This window comes from Thunnus maccoyii, chromosome 12, assembly GCF_910596095.1.
Source record: "Thunnus maccoyii chromosome 12, fThuMac1.1, whole genome shotgun sequence".
Taxonomy (NCBI): domain Eukaryota; kingdom Metazoa; phylum Chordata; class Actinopteri; order Scombriformes; family Scombridae; genus Thunnus; species Thunnus maccoyii.
Window position 1 is genome coordinate 24,789,626 of NC_056544.1, and position 24,636 is coordinate 24,814,261.

The 24,636-nt window shown below is 42.8% G+C and overlaps 1 protein-coding gene across 7 annotated transcripts in view; it reads right to left on the bottom strand.

The window, feature by feature from the left end:
- The window catches only part of cadm3 (cell adhesion molecule 3), a 92,515-nt gene extending 69,663 nt beyond the window's left edge, over positions 1-22,852 (bottom strand). Inside the window, exons 1-2 of one of the 7 annotated variants that reach the window (XM_042429607.1) lie at positions 22,579-22,852; positions 20,715-20,872 (exon numbers count right to left, since the gene is read on the bottom strand). In XM_042429607.1, coding sequence (XP_042285541.1) covers positions 20,715-20,805 — 91 coding nt within the window. In that variant the 5' untranslated portion in view covers positions 20,806-20,872; positions 22,579-22,852. Of the gene's footprint in view, positions 1-20,714; positions 20,873-20,982; positions 21,153-22,006; positions 22,287-22,432; positions 22,495-22,578 lie in introns of those variants that run through there. The other 6 variants (XM_042429601.1, XM_042429606.1, XM_042429605.1 and 3 more) reach the window with 6 other exon arrangements.
- Positions 22,853-24,636: the final 1,784 nt, after the last annotated feature.

Here is a 24,636-nt window from a genome sequence, read left to right on the forward strand (position 1 = left end):
ATGCTTCCAGAAAAGCCCCTGCTATATTCCTTAAAAGACTTAATGTAACTGGCATCCATTTGATACTACTTACTGTAATGTATTCACTATTTCTATGTAAATTTTATTCTTGTGAGAGTGGAAAAGCTTCTGAAATACCACTTAAAGAATTACAAAACCCTAAAAGTAATAACAATAAAACCCTTTGTAGCTCCCTAAGATCGCTTGACCCATTACTTTAATTCAATGGGCCAAAGTCTGGGATACAAAATGTAATTAATCGATGATATCGCAGGTATTCACTGCTGTTTTTTCTGCAGCTGTAGACAGGAAGGAATCTGATATTTGGTATAAAACGGCAAATACCGACAAAATATATCACCGGTCCCTAATGCATGCTATAAATTTATATCATAAAGGTATATATCAACCTAAAAAGCTGTGTAAACACCAAACACCTTCCACTATATCTTCGTGCACGCAAGCACAGATGCATGATAGATGTACAGACTGTGCAGATGTGTGTGCACTGTACCATCAATGTCATTTGAAAAACTTATGTCAGCCAATCTAAAACTGTCAGGAACTATGACAAACAACCTTATTTTTTTGAATTTTTTTGGATTCACCTCCATGGAGTTTCAAGTACAATATATATAGGTTGTTGTTGTTTTTTTACGATTCCCCTGCCCCTGTCTGTTTTCTAAGTTCCTGTTTTTTGAAATGTGTATATACAGATAGGTGACAAATGAAAGGAAACACCAACATAAAGTAAGGCGCTCTTCCACCATGTGCCTCTAGAACAGTTTTAAAGCTCCTTAGCATAGATTCTCCAAGTCTCTGAACTCTACTACAGGGCTGACCAGTTCCACAGAAAGAACATTTTGTTGTTTTGATGATGGTGGTGGAGACCGCTGTCGTAACACATCACTCCAAAATCTCCCACATCTATTCAACTGGGTTGGGATCTGGTGACTGTGAAGGAGGCCAAAGCATATAATTCACATGGTTTTCATACTGATTCAACCATTAACCATCAACCATTGATGCCTTGTGCCACGTATGGACGATCTCTACTCATTTATTTAGGTTTTTCTTTTACTGTAATGTACTTCCCATCAGTGCTTATTGTCACTTGTTAAATGAAAGGCTCCATGGAGGTTCTTTCACCGAAATGTGAGAATCAACTGTGTGGAGGAGCTTATTTTTCCTTTTTTTTTTTTTTTTGCTCTTCACTTATTCTCCTACACACACTGTCTGTATACAGGTGTGCAAAGATGATTTCTAATTTTGTAAAAGTTTCACAAGCACATGAGGAGTTGTGAAACTTTCTCAACACATAAAAAAAAAGCATGAAAGTGTGAGTTATAGGGTCGGCTCATCCAAATTACAAAAATATATTTTCTCACTTACCTCTATCGGTATCAAGCCATGCAGACAGTTTCGGGTTCTCATTTTCTATGTTTTGAAATATCTGTTTCTGAGATTTCTGCTGCAGTCCGAGCACAATGCAGATGAATGGGATTTTGTTTGTGGTGCTAAAAGAATCAATAATAAATTCCTTCCATTGAAAACTGGTTACAGTGAGGTCTGTGAATAATCCGGAGTAAAAGAGACAACTGCTTCTGGAGAGACATTTTGTTACAGAATTCTTTAAATGTATTTTTTTTATTATTGCTGAGGGTAGAGCTGCAACTGATGATTATTTTCATTATTGATTAATGTGACAACTATTTTCACAGTTAATCGATTTATCGTTCGATTGATAAGGAATTAGTTCAAGGTGATGTTACCAAATTTCTTGTTTTGTCCATCCATCAGTCCTTCAGTAGATGAAGCAAATCCTCAAAACTGAAGAGATGAAACCAGTAAAAATTTGGCAATTTTTGCTTGAAAAACTACTTAAATGATTAATCAGTAATCAAAATAGTTGCTGATTAATCGACTAATCATTTCAGCTCTAGCTAAGAGAAAGAAGAATTCCTTTAACCTCCATTGTGTTGAGGTGAAGGCAGAAGTCTGAGAAACTGGGCAAATAGATACATAGAGGTAAGTGAAAAGACGTTGTTGTTGGTCATATAGGAGACTAAACCCTTTAAGAGATTTCATATTATAGTGGTAATATACAGTACATGTGTGCAGAGAGTTTAAACATCTAGCGTGCCGGCTTGCACAGACACACTGTAGGTAGTTCTCTGGGCTGAGCTACTGTACAGTGGCACATTACTATGATATACTTATGCTCTCCATTCATACACTCAGTCATGACGCTGAATCTTATTTAATGTCACGAGCCACATTTGCCTGGAGTGGAGCCCTACCAGCTCAGCTCCAAGAGGAAAGGACTCAAGTCATCTTTCTTTTCCTGCTGTCTCCCTCTGTTTCTGCTCCCTCTGTCTTGCTCTCTCTCCCTCTGTATCTCTCTATCTCCCTCTCCGCTGTGATCGCAGCCCCCCCCCCCCCCCCCCTCACTTCCTCCCTGTCTCTCTCTATCTATGCATCTACCTCTCTCTCTCTCTCTTCCCCCTCTGCAGTCAGTGAATTCCCCCAGGTTCGACAGCGGGAGACTATTACACTCACAGACGGATTCGCTCTCCTCTAATTTCTCTCTGTCCTCTCCCTCCCAGCTCTCCCCCTCTTTCATCATCCACCTCTTCCTCTCCTCTCCTTCAACTCCTCCTCCCCCACTTCTCCTCTCAAACCTCCATCCCCCCCCCCCCCCCTTATTCATTCTCTCCATCATCACGAATGTGTGTATTTGTGCCTTTTTTGTGCACGCATGCACAGGTCTTCCAATCCTCCCACCCTCCCTTCCTCCCTCCCTCCCTCCCTCCCTCCTGCCTTCCCTTTCTCTTTCTCCTTTTCTTCAGTCAATATAATTGGCATCGCAGGAGTGCTCCCTGCAGAGTATGCTAAAACAGCAAGCACAAAAACAGAGGGAAAGCAGAGAAGGAGGCAGGAAGGGAGAAAGATGTGGATAAAGGCAAAAGACGGAGAAAAGGCAAGTGGGCAGGACAGGAAAGCAGAGAGCTAGGAAAAGGAAAGGAGGAGATGAGAGGGAAACGGAGAAAGGGACGTAAAAGTGATGAGAGGGGAGGAGAGATTAATATGAAGAATAAAAGACAGAACCATATATAGAAAGAGAAGAAGAAAATAGTAAAAAAAGAAAGTGACTAAGCAAAATAAAAAGGAAAGAAAGAGTTGAAAGGAGAGTGTGGGAATGAGGAGAAACATGTAAGTAGAAGAGGAAAGCAAGTGAGAAAGAAAACAGGAGTGACATGAGGAGGAAAATAGGAATTGAAAAGATAGAGGGAGGAAAGAAAGAAAAAAAGAAAGGCCAGACAAGAGCTTCAAAAAGACAAAGAGGAAAATGAGAACCTAAATATAAAGAAAATAGGGAGAGGTGGGAGAGGGAAGAAAACAAACAGTAAAAAAAAAAAAAAAAGACAAACAAAAAAGAGACAGAGAGGATGAGAAGAGAGGACAAGAAGAAGATGAGGGAAAGAAAGGACAAAAGGAAACACAGAGAGGAAAATGAGGAAGAAAAATAGGAGAAAAACCTTGACCATAGCAATCAGCAACCAGAGAAACCAGAGAGCGTCCATTCAGAAACCAGCCATCCACTCAAAGGCAAATTCAGCCATATATCTCTTCCTGACTAGACACACAAGTGCCAAACCACATTAGACTGCAAGACAACCACCCCTGAAATAAGCCAGACCTCAGTCGCAGCAGCTCTCTTTCTGTCTCTGCCTCCAAACAGGCTCTCTGCAGGTTTCAGAATGAATCATTTTTTTTTAAGTTGTAGGCAATATTTCAATGTAAAAGTGCATGTCTTATGAGCTTAAGTCACATATTGATGATTCAGTAGAGAAGAGTATCATATTATCACAATGTCCCGATTAACCGATGTCAGTAGCAAGAAACCTTCTCGCCAAACCGGACGTGGTGATGATTTAAAACCCGAGAGCACGATGCCAACGAGTGTCCTGTCCTGAGAAACTAAGCTGACCACCTGGCTTGCTATCAGCCACCCAATTTGGAGAAATGCAGGTCAGAGGAGTGCAAAGATTACTGACATTATAGTACTTACATTACTGGGAGATTACGACATCACATGACTTCTGGCTAATGAGTTTCTCACTAATGAGCTAATGAATCTCCTGCTGCCACTCGGGGTAGCCTTGTGAAGTCTAAATGTGACACATGTTGGGCTGCAACTAACCTTTGTTTTCATTATTATTAATCCATCAATTATTTTTGGATTAACTGATAACTGGTGTCGGGAAATAAAATGAAGACAAATGCCCATCGCAACAACAGAGCCAAAAAAGTAGGGGACTTAAAATTGCTTACTCAATCGTCACAGATATCAAATTTTACAGACAGGAAGCTCGGAAAAGATAGTAAATCTTCAGACTTTAGCAGCTGCAACAAGCGAAAGTCTGCTGGTTTCACTTGAAAAACCACAAACAATCTAAATTTTCATACATTACTCAGCCTGTTGATGAGTTTCAGGGTTTCTGTATTTGCCAAAATACAACATAAGATTATTTATTTGTAAGAAAAATACAACTATAATACATACAAAATATTCATTGTTTCTCAGTGTGTGCAGGTGTATTCAAATGAGCACATGTATCACCTGCAGGCATATTACATATGTACAGTTGTGCTTGTGCTATTTCATCACTGGGGGGCAAAGTTGCATGAACTCTATTGCTCCACTAGGTTGATTCTATTCCCTGAGATTATGTAGATATATGTACTATGATATATCACATATGCACAATGAAACCATATGAAACCAATATGATAGTGTACAGAGGTGAAGGATATATGGTAGTAAAGAAATATGACTCAAATTCTATCTATGTACTGGTATGTAAATAACTCAATATGAGATCAGTACTTGTATTTCTATATTTGTATTTGTGATCGATTAAGCAGGTCCAATAAAACCATGTCAGCAATAAATTCATCTAGCATTTTGAACTTCTAAAAATCAGAATCACAAACTTCTGGCGTCACATACAAAGAAAATGCAGTATCTGTTTTTACGCCCTGATGCAAACTCTTTGAGCTGTAAGCAATCTTGTATCCTGCAGAATCTAACTTGATAGGACACTGTAAAATGCAGCGAACAGGCCCTTAGAGGCTGACAGTCTTCCTGGTAATAGTATCATTTGTTTATGGTAATTACTTTATTGTCAAAATGTGGCAAGAGTTTACATTTCTTACAGAGCTACAAATACAACGCTATAAAACTGCCAAAAGCAACTTCTTTGCGATTCAGTACAGCTAATAAAAATTCTGAAATTATGAATGGACAGTGTAATAAAAAGGACAACATGAAATTATTTGTTAAGGAACATGAAGTCCAATTTTGTTTACTAAAGCAGAAATGATGAATAAAACATTACACAGCCTATTGTACTGTACTTCTAACCCTGGCCTGCTCTGTGATAATCTAAGAGGAGACATACGGGACAAAGACACTTATCATAGAGTGGTGGAAAAATAAGACCTCTAATACAGACGTTTCACACATTTTCATATTTTTTAAGGCCTTAAATTTAGGTTTATTTTAAGGCTTTTGCATTTTAAAGACCCTTGGATGCTCTCTTTTGCTCACAATTTCTTATTTTCCCTCCGTCTCCTCTGACTCTGCTTCTCTCCCTCTCTTTGTGTGTCTTTTTTCCTCCCTCCCTCTATCTAATCTTGCTTTCTGAAGCCACTGAGGCAAAAAAAAAAAAAAAAAAAAAGAAGAAGAAGAAGAAGAGGACAGACTCTATTCTATTCAAATCCAAAGCTGGGAGAGCAGACTCAAATCCAACCCAATCGCATTTATAGCCGGGTTCCGCTCCAAATGGCAATTTGTCGACTATCTATTGGCTTGGACACAGGGACTCCTGTGATTGATACCCAGACTATAACACAGCTGAGGGAAGAAATGGAGGAGGAGGAAACACTGAAAACATTTTGCTATGATGATTTCACATGACTGTAATTTGTTTTGTTTATTTCTAATTTTATAATCACTATATTTCCAGTTGTTACTGGGATTTATAGATTTAACTTCTCGTTTACCTGCTTTTTTTTATCCATGCTAACGGCATAGCTCGAGGGATGTAATGTCGGCCATTCAGTCAGTCGGCCCAGCACTTTGTTCCAGACTGAAATATCTAAACAAATATTTGCTGGATTACCATGAAAGTTTGTACAGACATTCATGGTTATCAGAGGATGAAGCCTAGTGATTAAAGGATCCCCTGACTTTTTCATTAGTGTCACCATGACGTTGACATTTGTGGTTTTGGATGTACTGACATGATTGCCAATTTGGTTCACAGTCAGGTTCCCTTAGGAAAGAATTGCAATAATTGATCTCTTAGTGTTTCTTTAAATTTGTCACATAGTTTGGTTTATGAACAAATACCTGAATACTATTGACATCCCCAGCTGTACTTTTGTGTTTAGTGCTAATTAGCGAATATTAGCATGCTAACACACTAAAATAAGACGGTTTGCATAATAAATATCATACCTGCTAAACATCAGCATGTAGCATTTAGCTCAAAGAACTGCAATGCCTAAATATGGGCTCACAGAGCCGCTAGCATGTCTGTAGATGTTTAGCCTTGTTTTATCATGAAAACCATATTTCTGTGCAAGTCCATGTAGCAGAAGCACGAGAGATAACTACTCCTGGTAAATGAAGTTCTCCACCACATCAAGTGTAATGTGTATGATTTTAAGGTGAGAAAAAAATAATTACTGACATTAATTGTGAGTCTTTGACGATCCTCATTCACACAGATCGTGGTTCTGTAAATTAAAGGCAACCAGACTTCCCTCTCCTGCCTTGACGATATTTCAAACACTCAACTGAAGTCTCTTATAGCTGACAGATGAAACATCTCAAAAATCAAACGGCCTGTCCATTTACCTTGAACATACTACTTTTAGACAGAAATTACTACGTCCTGTCATTACTTGAAAGATTTTAAGGATCCACCACCCCCCTCTTCTCTCTCCCCTCTCCCCCTTTCTGTCTCAACCCAACCACTCAAGGCAGATGGCCGCCCACCTAGAGCCTGGTTCTGCTTGAGGTTTCTCCGCATTAAAGGGGAGTTTTTCCTTGCCGCTGTCGTCAAGTGTTTGCTCACGGGGGGAATGTTGGGTCGCTGTAAATTAAAGAGTACAGTCTAGACCTGCTCTGTATAAAAAGTGCCCTTGAGATAACTTCTGTTGTGATTTGGCGCTATATAAATAAAATTGACTTGACTTCTCCATCACATCAAGTGCTATGTAGGTGTTTAAGATCAATAAATTGTTATTGACATCAATCTTTATGAAAATCATGAATCATCCAGATCACGGAGCAGTAAACCAAAGGAAAGTTGCTGTTTGACCTTAAAATATATCTGAAACTCTAAACTGGAGGCTCTTAGATGAAAACTCAAAGTCTCACCTCACCTTGGACACACTACTTTTGTATAGAAAAAAGAAAAAAAAATGCCATCACAGTAAGCAAACACAACAGTTCCCAAAAGACTGACATCCTCCACTGGCCTTTACAAGTCGCTTCTTGCATAACTTCTGCTGCATTGCTATATCTCTCTCTCTGTGGATAAATCTCTGCACTAACACTGTCATGGTTAGGGATTCCCCCTCGGGCCACCGGTGCTCAAAAATGTATGCAGTCATGGTGGCACTTTGGGATAGATCATCCGACAAATGGCGGGCGTTGCATCACTGTTCTATTTCATGTTTTTAAAGGATTCACTTGTCTGACAGTGAAGATGTTTGTGACTTTACTTGCCGTGTAAATAGTTATTTTATCACACTGTCCGTCACGTCTGGCGTCTGAATTATTCATATTTATCTTAGTAACATCCAAGTGGAGCTATAAGGGTCCCATTTCAGTGTGTTTTCAAAAGAGAAACAATATTATATATGATGATGTTTGTCAAATAAATGTTTTTTTTTCTTATTTATTCCTACAGTTAGGCGTTTCTCAAATATATGAGCCCATTTAGTTAGGTTAATTGGATATTTGTATGCGCGCGTGTGCATGTCTCAGCATGTGTTTCTATATACAGTAAGAAGCTAATGAGAATAATTAATGGGGTATTTATGAATAATTAATGGAGTATTTGTTTTGTTGGCATGTCTGTGTGTGTGTGTGTGAGTGTGTCCTACCAAATGACCCCAGCAGATTAGTCGTATAAATGTTTGACAGTGCCTCCCTGATAAATATTCCTTCATCAGGTATTTTTTGATTGAAATTGAAGATGTCAAACCTAATCCAGGTGAAGCTTTGAGATTTCATTTCAAACAGTGCAATAGTCGCTTATTGGAGGGAGTTAAGTGATTCGACTCTGACAAGAAATTTGACAGCAGTAGTTTATGGAGGATGAACCAAATTGGAAGAGTGACAATTCTGGAGGAGATTGACATCGCCTCCTCTTACCTTCTGTTGTCACTCCTCCACTATAGTAGCATGTCCCCTGTAACCACTGGTAGCTGTGACTTACATATGCTGTGACAGACGTCTATTGTTTAGGGAATATGTGCCAGTCAATGTATGATGTGCTGGCTGGAGATAATCTAAAACTGCCAGGAAAAAATGATTGGATTTTTGAAGATGGAATTACCGAGCATCTTAACAGGATGGCCATTTAGCTGATGTTCTAAGCCGGAGCCAAACACAATGACTGAGCAGATATTGTAGGAGTCTAGTGTCTCAGCCAAGGACACATTAACAGAACTCGCAGTTAAAGTGGAATTCAAACATTCATTTCAGTTACTGTGCTGTCTCATGCAGGGCTGCAGAACTTGACTTAAAATAGCAGGGTCTGTGCTTGTCAGTTAACTAGAACATTTTCAAATTCATTAGAAATTCAATTTTGTCTCTTGATTATCATTATTATTACCTATTCTAACATTACAGATCCATTTATTCTGACTGCTGTGGCCATTCCAGTAGTTATAAAATTCCAGTAGTTTGAGTGTTAAGTCATGAAAATGAGGAATTGAGACTTGACCGCTGTGAATCTTGACTCCTTTAAGAGTTGACGTGAGGCACGAAAGCAAAAACATTCAAGTCTCAGGATTAGACCTGGTTTTGACCTGGTCAAGTATATTTTAAACATATCTGTGACATTTTATTCACAAAAAGTTGTTTAGATTTCAATATATATCTCTTTCTTTACTGTCCAGATTCCCCTCTGTCCTCCAGCAGGCTATTTCAGAAGCTATTTACATAAAATCGGCATTATTAATGACCACCTACTCTGATAGGCTGGAGGAAAGGCCCCCACCTTCACCCTCAGCCAATCAGAATACTACCTCATGAATAATGAAAATTTGTTTACGCCATATCTTTACCTGGAGTAATGGCTGTTGCTGTAAGACAATATATAGAGGCCTCAACACCACTCACGCTTGAGCCGCAAATTTCAAAATTTCAACCAACTCAAAAAAACAGTAGAGATAGAATAGAGTAATTTTACAGCACAGGAGGGCCCCCCACCATCACCCTAATCCACCCCAAAGCTCATTTTCTGTTTTCCACTATACCAACCCTTTAATGAAGACATGCTATTCGCCTCAAGGACTTGAGACTTGACTTCACTCTGACAATCTTTGGCCTTGACCTTCCTGCTACCAATTAAATCAAACTTTTACAACATCTTAAGCGAAGGTCCTTGATTGCAGGGTTTACTGTATGAATAGAAAAATATTCCAATATAAGATATTTGATAAATTAAACCAATTAAACCAAATGATGATGCTTAAGTAATTTTGATTTTTTTTAAAAAACAACTTATCAAGCAGCTTGATCTTCAATATTTTCAGATGTCCTGATAAACTTCAAGTACTATAATGGATTTGTGTTAATGTAGACCACCTTTCTTTTATACTCCTACGAGATCCCTTTTAACACATGCTATGCACTATGGGATGGCAGGTCACACAAGGTTGCCATGGTTTTCCTGTTTGCTTCATCTGGTTGTCATACAACAACAGTACAAAAAAATGTCAGCATGTAGCCGTCTTGCCACCAGCAACTGACCCCATGACGTAAATGACCCTTCCTTTTCTTTTTGTCCTTTCAAACACAACGCTGATAAATTGTACCGGGAGGTTGATGAAACCAGGCCAGCTCTGACTCTTTCAGCCCCGGAGGGGAAGAACTAGAAAATGTCACTGAACCCTTCAAACAACAAAAAGATGCTTTCCCAGGCACGCCGCCGAGCACTGTCACAAAGTCAAGCGTGACACCTCCCATGTACAAGTCTATACGCCTCCTCTCCTTCCTGCCTGTGAAGACATCAACCTGAAAATAGCTCTGTGAAGCTGAACACTGAGCCGCAATAAATAAATCACAATAAGATTTAAATATTCATTGTAGAATAAGCGAACAAGGAAGAAAAAAAAAAAAAACAGAAACGAAAAGGATAAACTCCTTCTTTCTTTGCTTCACACATCAAAACAGTTTGCCTTGAGGAAGTTCAGCTGCATTATCAAATTCTCCCTTCAAGGGACTCATCAAACATACAGTAGCCTGTGTAAGAGGCTGATAGTCGTCATGCCTCGGGCTGCCCGTATGAATGAACAGCAGATAAGGGCGTGTAGCTCATTAACTCAATTATATCGTTCGCTTGTGCCGTCTGTCGATGCATTACACAAATGGGATCGAATTTGCCGGTAGATATGAAGTCATCTTCACTGACACGCAGGCCAGTGGGGAATGATTGTACTGTAAGTATACAGAGAGGGGCTTTTCCATTCAGAAACTAGACCACGTGGGCTGGTTGAGAGCCTAACAGCAGGAGCTTTGTCAATAAATCTGTCCTTTAAAAACGACCGTCCATTTGTTAAAAAGAAGCAGGAAAAAAAAAAAAACAGAAAAATCAAAAAAGCACTCAACATGCTGCGGCACTCCCAGCATGGAAAACGGGAAGTCTGGCATACACTTCTCAATCCAGCCCCGCTGTTTGCTTTTGATAGAAAAAGTCATAATGACATTCAAGTACTCACCAGGCTGAGAAATGAAGCAGCGACAGAAGGAGAGAAAGGGAGATAGAGATGGAAAAAAAGAAGAGACTGTGCATGTGTGTGTGTGTGTGTGTCCGCACAGTTTTAATGTGTGAGTGTGTGTACTGTATGTGTCAGTACAAATGTACGCGGGGTCGGGTGAGACATAAGTTGGTTGGGATCCAAGTGGTGCAGCTAGCTACGGTGGAGACAGCACTGTTCCGCTGAAACCTAAGTCTGTTAATAAAGTGTGTGATTAATTTGCACTGTGTCATTTTCCCAGGGTCCCCCCACCTCCACTCCTTCAACAGAGAGGGCTTGAAGAGCCGTTTAATTACTCAGCACTTTGCACACTAGGAAATGGAGCGACGCTCGTTGGACATCACCTTATGGGAGCAAAAGAAACGCATGTCTGTAAGCAGTTTGGAAAATGCTGCATATCAGATACCACTGTGTATATACAGCAGCGTTTTGCTGTGTGGAGGATAAAGCTCGCTAAACACACACATCTATACATTCACACAGATAGCTAAGCAGGCACCTGGCATTCAACAGCTTGGCTCACAGGGGTATTTTTGTTTAAGTAAAGACTAAAGGGCCTTCAAAGCTCAGTTTGCCTAAATGTGTGTGTGTTTGTATTTGTGCATGTTTGTATGCATAAATATGTAGATATGTGTGTGTTTCTGTGTTAGCATCTGATTATATGTTTGTGTGCATGCACCTCTCTTGAGAATCTCTGTAAATGTGCGTCTACGTGCGTGTTTGTATGTGCATGCTGACATACAGTCAAGAAGTTGCATGTTCATTGAACTAGGAGCATGTTTAAGTCAGCGTGAGAGGGAAGTCGGCTGAAAGACAGACGGATAGACTGAGTGTGTGTGACTCTGTGTGTGTGTGTGTGTGTGTGTGTGTGTGTGTGTTTGTGCAAGCGTACCGAGGATTCTTAATAGTCTGCTTAGCAGTGTGTGAGAAAGCGAAGTGAAGGAGAGTGAATCAAAATGAAGTGCGTGTGTTTGTGTGTGTGTGTGCGTGTGTATTTTTGAGCACTCTGGCAAAGGTGTGTGCGTGTGTGTCAGGCTGTGTAGTAGATTCTCATGCGAGGATAAGCAGCTTAGGAAAGGAGCATATTCTTTTCTAAGTAAATCTCATTAATTTTAATTAGCTGTATATTTAGCCCGTACACCTGGATTGGGTGTAATTCTGTTTGTATATATAGCGACTACTGAGCGGAGCAGGTGAAATGACTCAGGTAGAGATTATATTGCCATAGCCGCTTCACATTTGCATAATGTCCTGTTTTTGATTGTGTCGCGTGCCTAAGGACGATATCACAGGCAAATATGCATTCCCTTCATTTTCCTATTGCATGCTCTATGTAGCGCGCCGTGACTCGTCCTTTTAAACGTTCTTCTTTTTTCTCCTGTGTTTTTTTTTTTCCTCCTTCCTCCCTCGCTCCCTCCACTGTTTCTTTTCATTTTCTCTCCGGTCTGTGCACCCCATCATTAGAGTGCGCTCGCTTTTCTCTTCCTACCCCTCCTCCTCCATCTCCCTGCCCTCATGCTCCCTTACTATATGGATTTCTCTTGTTCACGTGCATGCCTCTTTCTTTCTCCCTCTGTCTCCCTCGCCCTCCCTCCTTTCCTGGGTAATCAGCTTATCCTATGTGTGTCCAAGCCTCTATGTCTGCGTTCCTCCTCTCTTTGTTTCGGATTCATTCAGCAGGGAGATTAGAGATGCCTATTTGGTGCCTTTGTCTTCAACCGGCGCAGTAGCGCTGAGTTACATTGCGCGGCGATGGCCTCGTCGTCAAAAGCCATATCCACTCATCATGTGCTCATCATACCCTGATCAGTGTCAAGGGCCAGATGCAGAATAAAAGCCACGGCCGCACCTGTCCGCTGGGTAACTCGTGAGCTCGAAGATTCCACCTGCATCACGGTGATTGACTGTCGGATCGATCGACTGACCTTATTCAATGATTAAAAGGATGGCAGTATATTCTTTGCACCAATTGTCCCTTGAAAAAATGGATGCATTACTCTTTTAAAACTCTCAAGGATAACAAAATAAAGTCAACAAGCTTATTTTTATGTTCTTCCATAGGCCGCTGTTTGGAATCTTAAACAATAATGACTTCAACTCCTCCACTTAAAAGAAGTGGGAGCAGAGCAGATCTGATGAAAGGGAAACGATACCTTCTGCAGGTCATAGTCACCTTATTCAGCAGGCACAAAGAAACTATTCAAACAATGAAGATATTCATTTTAACAGGTGAATAACTATCTATGCTGTGGCATTGTTGGAGAAACATAATCATCCTAACACGAAAATACAGGACAAAGGTAGACATAGCAGAGTTTTTTTTCCCCCATTTTCTGCTTAAACATTTAGCAGTGGTGAGAGTAAAAGCACATTACGGTCAGAAAGTTATTTAGACTACCTGCAGTGGTGATCAAACCTCAGCCAAGTGTAAATGTCATCCACACAGTGTGTATTCCCGTCTTGCAAACAGTGCAGAAAAGTCCAAACTCACTCCAGAGTTTGCCGTCCACTCAGCTTCTCCAAAGACACCGACAGTACCACACTCCTTCCCCTCTTCCATAGCATTAATAGCAGTTGCAAACTGCGGCAAAAAAAACACACATCATCATTTTAGTTGCCTTCCAGGAAAGACTCATAAAAGACGACCTTTTCCACTTCAGTGAAAAGTAAATCCAGGCTCTATAGTATCAAGTCTAATGATCCTACACTACATGGTTGTTCTTGTTGACAATGCATCCTGCCTAGCTACTCCCCCGCTTTGAATAGGGCATGTGAAAAATTTGATCCAATTACCATGCAGCCATAAATGATGATGAAAACGCATACACTAAATGGTACGGTATTAATGCAAAGGGCATTTAAATAATACAGACTGCATTTTAATAGCAGATGTATATGGCAGCTGTGAGCACTCAGGCAGTGTGGTATGGTGTGAGGCATAAGAAGTGCAGCAGAGTAGAGGCACCGTAAATGAACTCCACTGAGCAGTGGCTTTGTTACAATACAAAAAAACTCTAGTAATGATACCATCTGAAAGTTTCAATGCTGAAACCATACCTCAGTACACAACAAACCCGAAACTGACACAATAATAATGTATTACATAAAGGAAATAATATTCAGAACCGCTTCTCTGATTGTCTGATTGCTCTGTTAATCAGTCAGTCAATGCTAAAAGCATCAAAAACTTTCCTGCCTGTGCCAAGGACTCAGCCTCAAGGACTCTAGTCTGGCTGCTGATTCACTTTGACACTGGAGCTGGTGAAGCTGAAGTGCCAGACTCCAATCAGTCAAGTTTATCACAAATTATTTCCATCAAACAGCCATTTACAGTTATATTATGGAGGGGGATCTATAGGTGTCAGGTTTGCTGACACCGAAACAGCAGCAAAACAGAGTGTTCGGAAGTATTTCAAGTAGGAATGCAATGATATGTAAACACCTACTGTATATTTTTCAAAGATGAATACATATGGGAATTGTGTTACCATGTATAAACCATGAGAGTTTATACTGCAAGTACCAGCCTGGAGAACTGCTTCACAATACTTTTCCAACACTGTTTCTAGGTGACAACACTATGTTAAATGCTAATGGCCATAAGACTCTCCATCCAGTGAATGGGCAGTGATATCCTCAGCAGAAATCCAACTAGGGAGAATTCCCACGACAGCACACAGGTGAATTAAAATGGCTTTATGGCTGTGGTATCAGCAATAAGATCCCCCCACAGACACACTCCCTACCATCAGCTGAAGTGACGGCATCAAAAAAGAGGCAATAAACAAGAGCAACCTCTGCTCTTTCATTGGTGGTGCTCCTGCGCTCAGGGGGAACCCTCAGCACTCAGACTCAATCAATACAAACGCTGCGCTTTACAGCCACGCTCTCACGTCTTCCGGCACCCGGTCATAGCTGGAGTTTCACACAGTGCAGTGATGGGCTTCAACAAACAGATACACCTTTCCGGGAAGCCCTTGCTCTGACCAGCCATGCGTCAATGACAGGATGGGTGATTTCCACCCCCGCAGCAATCAATTAAAACACCGGTTGGAGAATTCCTGCAGATAACGGGAGAAAAAGGGGGTAGGGTTGGGGGTAGTGAGAATGAGGGACCTGATCAAAGGAAACGCCAGTTGAGCGCGGAGCACAATAATAGGGGCTCTTGTTGTTGGAAATGAGGTGAATTAATTTATTCCGAGGCTGACGTTGTTGTTGTTGTAGGTTTGTTTAATCGGTAGTGTCTTTGTGAAGTGACGGTTTAAAGCTGACAGCTCTGAAAATGCGAGACCCTTAATTTTCCTGAGCTTCCGCAGAGTGATGTGTCTTTAAAGAGCACCTGAGAAGAAGCTGAAGGTGCTTTGCAAAATCTCAAGAGCCCTTCTCTCTTTCAGTCTCTAAATGCCATTTGCTGTTATTATGATGCGAGCAGGAGAGATTGATCTGTTCTGATGTAATCTCACATTACCTGAGTGGGTCTGGGTAGATGAGACCTACCTCAGATTGATGAGGTCTAATGGAATCTTGTTTCTGTGAGCCTGACAATACTGGTGCACCATTGCATTTTAATTCTGCTTAATTTAGCCACAAATTACTCATCAACACTTGTGCCTCGTTGAGCTGTGAGTTTCTCGCCATTTTCTCATATGAGCTCGGAGAATTAGGCCCGGATATTATCTGGAGTTGCCCTTTCACACATGTAGCAAACAACAGGGGATTGTCCATGTCAGACACGTTCTCACCTACTGGAAATACGCCGTTTGGTTTAGACACGAGGTGGCGCTTACGTAGAGTGTGCAGGAGTCAGGACGTGACGCAAAAAGTACACTGCGGTTGTAATTCACCATTTTTAAGCTTTTCACCAGAAATAAAATGGCTTTTATTTTATAATAAATCACAGGAAGTCTTCTCTCCCATTAGCGCTAGCTTCATAGCGGAGCGTTCAGGACCAGTCAAAACAAGCTTAACAGCAGTTTAACTGGCCTGCTGCGTTTATCCAGCGCCAGCTGCATGATAGAAACGTCGCTAACACGCCCACTCGTTCGCTGTGAATTTCTCCGGAAAATTACCTGCTGTATTCACATATGGGCTCAATCAGACATTACATAGACTTTGCATTAGGGAGCTGGCAGAGTAAAGTCCATTTAATGTCCCGTCTGACCGATTCGGACATTTGCGTTCACACATACAGCTCCTCCGGGTAATGTCCGGATAATTTCAGGGTTGCAGTGCATGTGTGAAAGGGGCTTTCCTGTTGCTTACGCATGTGTAACCTTTCAGCATGTCTGAGGAGATATATGGAGATAACATGAAGACACAGCAATGTGCATAATGTGTGATGCAAATCATCCCCAGGGCTATAGTGCTCATGGTTAGAGCTTTGTTGGGAGTTTAATCAATCAGCCATAGCGCCTTAATTAATCGGCATGATGAACAGGAGAAATAATTGGTTTTCTGCCAGATGTGAATCTGTTGCAAACTAATGCCAGCCAATCAGGATCCGATTTATAATCACAAAACTGATCTGGATGACAAAACACTTAAAGGATCAGAGAAGAATAAACATTCAAGACAATGGGAGTAATATGGCTTTGGATTTAAAGCTGCGATAGGAGACAGTTGCTCGCAGCTCTTCTGCATACTGTAGTTTATTTTGGATGCCTAATTAGATCTATATAGTGTCAGGATCATCATCGGTCTCATTGATTGAAATCTAGGAAATGCCTTGGAATGTGTCATTGTCTTTTTTTTTTTTCTTTAAAAAAACAAACATATTGCTAATTAATTGGCATGATCAGCATGAGAAGAATTAATTAGGCTCCTCCCCAGATGTTTCTGAATGAATCTGCAGAAAACTAATGAGGGGTGTCTGTTTTTCCATTGAAGCAGCAGATGTCATTAACTGCAGCCCACATTGACAATACTGATCTGCCCCACTCCAATCAGACCAGGTAACCAGTGGCTGAAACAAATGGAAAAGCACTGGAGCCAGTAAATAGCCAGGGTCGAGATTGGAAACCACTGGTTTAGCCCCGTGCCAGCAGAGCCAAATGGAAAAATAGCTTAGGCCTCTTATTAATGTCACAGTGGCTAGGCGGTAATTCCCCCAGGCTCTGTGTACCTCGGCTTGTTAATGAGTCACTGCTTATCAGTCAGCCTTGTTAACAGGCAGAGGCCTCCCATCCAAACCGCCTACTGCTATTGTGTGTTAGCCGTACTGTGTATTAGCCAAATGTTCCCCCATCTTGGCACACAGGAAGTCAACAGTAAACAACAGCAGCACACACAGGAAGTGGGCATAAAGCCAGTGAGAAAGAGCTGGTCCAGGGGGGAAGGAGCCCATTTTGTGGCAGGATAAAGTGAACCGCTGGCAGAGGCACACACACGCGGAGCCCTCCCGTCTGTAAATCTTACCACACAAACGATTGGTCCACACTGCTCCCGTCCTTTAATCCTTATTCATTATTGGCCTCAGCTGGAAGCATCGGGTTTCATTCAGTTGTTCCAACTAGCAGAACTTGACGAGGTAAATAAACTATTAGGCATGTTTCTTGTCACAAATGCAAACATTCTCCTGGGTTTTAGGATCAGGCTGCTGTGGAGCTGAGGGCCAGGTGGCTGATGGGATGCCACAGCGTGCTACTCTGTACGCTGTCTGCTGGGTGCTCCAGAGGACAGACCCTTCACACTCCACAGCAGCCCCGAGGTAACTGGGTCAGCAGTACAGAACCAGGGCACAGCCGGCCAATTGTATGCCTAATCTGTGCCCTTCTGAGAGGCACTTTCCATCCGCAGCGCATGGCTGCACATCCAGCTGTGGAAATGGATATGTCAAATGGCGTGCAATTAGTGTCTCCCCGATTCGTTCGCTCGCTCTCAGGAAGCCTGGTCACAGATAAATCCAGAAAAAAACAGTTAATGCCGTCCTTTCCCTGACTTTGACATACATCAAATGGAGATGAAGCAGTGGAAGTGGGAGAGTTGGGAGTCCAGGGTTGGTCGGGAATTTAAATGGTCATGACATGCAGCCTGTTGGTTGCTGTACGATAATCAACCTCATCATTCAGCGGGGAGGCTTTTTTTCTTTCTCTTTCCTACTTTGAGTGATGTTATGTGACAAACGGTCTGCATGTTTTTAATGCACGGTGGACTCTGAGTATAGCGGTGACGGGCAGTCTCTGCTCTCTGATGGCTCATCTGCTCTTCCATTGATTTGCTGAGCCAATCGTTTTTCCTCTCTGATACATAACATTACATTATTTATGCTAAGCGGACCCTTCTGTTCCATGGCCTCTTAGCGTAGAGATCTCCATTATGACGGCATTATCTGTCTGCCTGCCCCACCCTATTCCATCTTCTACTTAACAGCTCTGCTTCTGTGTCACAACAACAGCAATCAAACAGATCGGAGCAGATGTGAGCGATGGACCAGTGCTCTACATCTCACACACAATATTTCCCTCTGAAGCTACAACACCACTGTTTACCACAATGCTCAGATGTCTGGAAACTATAGAACAGTGAATGTATGATTCATATATATATACATATATATATATATAGTTTCCTGTCGGCTGAATTTTTGGCATTGGTCCTCTGTGCTAAATGTGAGGTCCCGTAAGAGCCGAGTGCCTTGTTTGCCAGTGAGAAAGACTATAAATTGTCAGTATTTCTAGTGCCAATGCTGCCAAGACAACTTCCTGTGCTTATGTTGATGAAAACACTTCAGATTAATGTCTTCCTATATAGCACAAATAGGCCAAGAATTCTAATTCCAAACTTCTTTGACAAGACTGATTCTGATTGATTTCACTGCAGAAATATTATTAGTTTCATTTCAGTGTAGTTTATATTAGCGTTTGGTTATGCTTTGATTGCAAAAACTTAAGACAAAAAGACCTTGGCTACAGCCTGATGGTTTACAACATGCAAACTGAAACTCTGTTAAGTCAGCACTCCATCTCTGCTTCCCTTCTCCTCAATTCCACTCTTGGACGTGTTTTCCCATCTCCTAAACACTGTCAGACGTCCCAGGCTTAATTACTCTCCTTGACTGACACGATAATGTAAAACAGTGCTTAGGTGAAACCAAAGCAAGAATTGGTCATGCATGGTCAGGCCTCCCACCAGGCATACCTTGATCAAATGTGACGTGCGTCTGAATGCGAGCCAAAATCATTTTTGGACCCAAATAATGAACCGCTGGGTTTCAATGACGAGCTACACGGTCGGGGTCAGCACTCTGATGAGAGATTGATATTTCATCATCAGCACCTCAATCTGGAGATTGTTTATGCATTTCTCATCCTCAACAGCTTTCAGCACCTTGACAGGCCTTCATTTGCATTTTGTTTTGCTATGACCTCATCCCAGCTTCTAGGCACAGCCGGGCTGCTTCCTCACTTTTTACTGCACTGACCACTGTGAGCTCACCCTGACGAGTCTCCACTTCCCCACATTACATACACATACACGCAGAAACACATGTATGCATTATTCAACAGACAGTAAAAACAGCTGATGTGGATAAATGAAGTGGAAGTACAGTAAATGTATTGTGTATCTGTGTGCATACATGTGTGTAGACCGTGCATGCACGTGCACCGCGCACTTACGGATGTATTCAAATTTGTGAAATTGTGTGGGTGTGCACAAGTGAACGCAAGGGGCCTCTGTATATTGCAAATGCAAATCAGGAAACATCTATTAGAAACCTTCTTGCCTGCTATATCGTCTTACAGTTCTTTGCCAAACACTCTGTGCAATTAAATACCAACTGTAATGAGAAAATGCCAACAGGATTCTACCTGTGTCAATCAATTTTCTATGGATTGGGGGCCAATCATGATGCACCATTTTGCCACTGGCACAATTTGCCCTCTAAAGGTTGTATTACCGACAGCCAGTCACTTGAGTGTTATGTAATTGGAAAAGCACATCGGACAGTGTATTCCTCTTCACTTGGTGCTCACAGCAGGGATGATATCATTAAAAAGTGCCTCTCTCATCAAATCCTCTCTTACCATCCGCTTTCAGCCGCACCCAGCTCATCACGAGTTGAGCTTCGGCAATGACGAGTGTCATGTGTCCGTGCTGTATCTGTATGTTAAGTTTGCACATTCCTGTGTTGATATTTACAAGATGATTACTGCTTATCTCCAGTTTGCATGAGCCTCTAACACACAGAGAGATGCAGAGTAGGTGGACATGAAAGGTAGAGTTCCAGTGTTTGAGTGCTTGCTTTCTTTTACACATCTTAAGCATGTGTATGCCAGTCACTGAAGATGTCACAGAGAGAGAAAAGGATAAAGAAGAGGAAGCCATAGGGCAAGTGAGCTACACCAACAAAGGCCTGTAGTGTACGTACGTGTGGAGCTCTGCGCCCACGTGCAAGTCACCCACATTCCTCAAAAACAACAGCAGAAATTCCTCTGAGGTCCGGGGAGGTGGGAGTGTCCCATGTGCTTATTAACGGCTCTCTGATTCCCTTGTCATAATACAGGAAACAACAAAAAAGCCTCAAGTCAACAGATAAGGGGCACCAACAGAGACAGAAAGAAAGGGTCGGGGAGGTCAGGGGCCCACGGAGAGACAGCAAGATAGAGAGAATAGGAGGCGAATAGATAAAGAGGGAGAGATGTGCTTACCGTAGACAATGTTGCTGTGAACCGCAGCTGCGAATAGTACTGTCAATAAGCTGACACTCCATAATGCGGAGGGGGCTGACGGGAAGGCCATGGTCGGGCGCACAGATCCGCCTGTCTCACTGAATCCTCAGGAGGGCAGAGGAGCTCTGGAGTGTCACCTGCAGGGAGAGCAGTGGAGAGATAAAGAAAACAAGCAGGGCAGACCAACTGGCCACTAATTGCGTCCCCTGCCATTGGTTGGCTGCTGCTGAATAAACGCCTGGCCTACCCGTTACTCACGCTTTGGTCCATGGGTATTCATCGATCTGCTTGTGTCATAGCCTACTGAGAGGCGATTGAGGGAGGTTGGGGGAAGGGGAAGAGGGTGGTGATGTAGCCAAACCGCAGAGAAGATGATGATGTTGGTGGTTTATAGGTGGTAATGAGGGGAGAAGAGAAGAGGAGTGGAGGGGGTGGGGGGGTCTTCAGATTACTGTGAATTTATTCATCCACTTTAACAAGCTGTGCGCATGTGGAGTGAAGGAAAATGTGTGTTTTGGACAGCCTATAACCGAGCTCCAACTGACTCACGCTAATTAGAAATAACGCAGAGGACCATTCCCCCAGTTGGTCGTGAAAAAAAAAAAACAGAAGAAGAAATGGGAAAAAGGAAACAACACAACAGCAGCGGAGAGATGCATCTGTCGCCCGCTGAGAATACACGGTGCGCTTTGCACAAGACTGGAGACGGACAGGCGTGCATAATAGCCGCTCAGGCACCCGTTCTCACTCTTCCTCTCTCACAAACTCCTTCTCTCTCTCTCTCTCTCTCTCTCTCCCCCCTCTCTCTCTCTCTCTCTCTTTCCATCTCACGCACATTCCTTAAAATAGAAGTGGCCTGCGCAGAGGTGAGCCCTCGGTCCATCTGCGAAGCGCTCCCTTATTGTCACCGCTGAGAGAGAGAGAGAGAGCCGTGGCCGGAGTGCTGCCTGCGGGACGGGCGGGCGGTTAGGGCGGGGACTGAGGGTGGGATGGAGGGTGGGAGTCGGGTGGGGACATGGGATGGGATGGGATGGGATGAGGGCACTGGGAGGGGTGTGGGGGACTGTGTTTATTGTTGCTCCAGCCCTTCCTGTTGAGTGATGGCGACAAATGAAAACAAACCTAGAACAAGTGCATTCACGGGAAATAACCCGGACACTCAGGGCGTGATTTAACACAAGTTCCTGCGATCTGCTCTTAAGTGGGGGGGGGGAGTAATAATAGTAATGATGATAATAATAATAACAATAATAACAGCTCGTGGTGGCTACCTGCATCGCTGCGACGGACCGCGGGAGCACCGGAGCAGTGCTTCTCAGGTCGGAACCTGGTTTCTCACACCTTCTCTCGTACTTGCTGAAATATCGGTGCTGATGGGATGAGATTTAGAGACTCTTGTAACGGCTGGGGAGCGGTGGCTGTTGCACACAGCGCGCTAGTTGTGATGCTTTTTTTGTGCAGCGCGATAAGAGCCAACAGAGCTGGGAGAGAGGAAGCGCAGGCAGCCCGGCAACAAAACGCATATTCAGAGTAAATTATAAAACACGCAGGGATTATACAGCTCTCTCCCTGTGCAGGCATAACGGATTACACACACACTCTCTCTCTCACACACACACACACACACACACACATACACACACACACGAACAGTGACACACACAGACAGACACACACACACACACACAGCCACCTACCCAGAGTGCGCACACAGACACATTCCTGGAGACGGAAAAGCGTCAGCACTGACAGGTGTCTCCTGTCCGCCCTACAGGCTACAGACTAAACCTGGTCAATAGTACAAACTGCGAAGCAATACACGGTAATAACCACACACACAGACCGTTATATTCCGCCTCCGGAGTCGGCTTTGTTGGCGTTGGTCTCCAATAAGGTCCCCAGTAAGGTCCTTCCTTTGATGCGCAGCAGTCGCTTGTCCGGAGCCTCTTCTCAATCTGCTTTTATCGACTTTTTATCTCCTTGTTCCTTCTCCTGACTCCTTGTTTTTCTTGCTTTTTTTCCTCCTTGCTCTCTCTCTCTCTCTCTCTCACTCTGTGTGTGTCTCTATCTCTCTCTCCACGGCTAGCGTTCACTGCAGCAAAAACAGTCTGTCTGAAAGAGGAGAGGGAGGGGAGGGGACAAGGGAGGGAGGGAAGAAGAGAGGGAGGGGATTTTAATACGATTTGGCCCGTACCACCGGGATAACAGGGCCAGAGCAGGGGCCTACTGGCTGAGAGCAACATGAAGGAGATGGAGCAGATAAAAAAAAAAAAAAAAAAGTGTGATCTCGCCACACCGAAAAAATCACCATAATGTTCCAGTATACTCCACAGTGAGTCTACACTGATCTTATCGGGCTTTTTGGTATTTTATTATCTTACTGTAGGAATTCCCGTGATATCTGTACTCACCTTATCTAAAGGACTGATATTGAGTATAGGTCTAGTGTCATTTTAAATTGTTATCATAGGATTAGGCCTACATATCCTCTCAGAAGAAGCAGCAGAGGTCATCTGGAGTCGATTGTCACGGTTCTCAGTAGCCTATAACGTGTCTTATCATTGATATTATGGAGCTATTACCTCTATCTTGCAGATAGGCCCCACTGCTATTTCCCGTAGGCCTGATCATTTCCAATATGGTAATGATATTACTGAGTCCGTGGCCCTGTGGAGTTGTGGGACACGTTCAGTCGGTGCGTCTTCTCGTATCCCCCAAATAATATTATAGTTCTCCTGTGCCTTTAACAGTGAATTTTATCACTTCGTCCCGTAATGGCTTTATATTATAATTACAGGAATGGCCATTTGGCATCCGTGTATAAACTTTATCATAGAGTTAGTAGTCTATATAGATCTGACGTTTCATGCATCAGGCCCGTTTGGGAATCAGGATCCAAGGGAGGGAGGGAAGTGGGGGGGTGGAGGGGGGTGGGGGGGGGGGGGGTTGTTCAACTTGCCAGAGAGGATTAAGGATTAGTTTTACTGGCGGATTAGGTCTGTGTGTGGGGAGGCATGATGGGGTTAAACATGGATGGCGGCAGCCGCACGACAGCCCAATCAGTGGTGGCGACAAACTGAAACAGGGGAGGTGGGTTTGAAGAAAATACAAAATAGTAGAAGCCGGGACGGGAGGGGTTATAGAGGAGTCGGGGCGTTTGAGAGATCTTCAAGCAAGCAGCTGCTTTCCACACTGAATTTAAAAAAAAAAAAAAAAAAAAGCAGTGTTGCTCTGGGCTTCCTTGATTGGGGTAATGTAGATTTTTTCTAAGGCAGAAACTAAAGTCCACCTTCAGGGGTCCTTGAAAAGATTTCACTAAATTGAAAATGCACAATGACTAATGCAATTCTTATTTCTCCACTAGCAACGCCACATTGCAGTTATAGCCTATAATTCAACACAAAATCTGCATACAAAATCTTGAGTCGACACCATTTTCTGACACCATGAGTCATTTATGTTCAAAGTAAACCGGAGTCTTATCTCTCCCTCTGTCTCTAAACCAAATGGGAGGGTAGAAACGCAGCATCTGGCATCATTAAACACTTGTTATGAGGACGGAAAAGGCTTTAAATGTTTTATTGTTGGTGCTGCATTAGAAAAAGCTTTTGCTCTGATTTAAATGAGTGGACAGCTCCAGGTGCTGAAACAGCGCGCGAGCGTGCGCGCGTGCCCACTGACTTTCACACAACGGGGCTGGACGGTGCTGTGTTGTCCTGCGGTGCCTACGTGATGACTGTAAGACCGGAGCCTGTGCGTTCAGCCTGGACAGTAATAGGCTGGTAACAAAGCCTGTGCTGCTACGCTGGAGCTGAGCTGTGGTTTCAGGCTTTTTGCCCGTTTGAAATCTGCATATTAAAGCGCTGACCTTTGCGCGCTGAAAAGGCTCGTCAATGAGAGA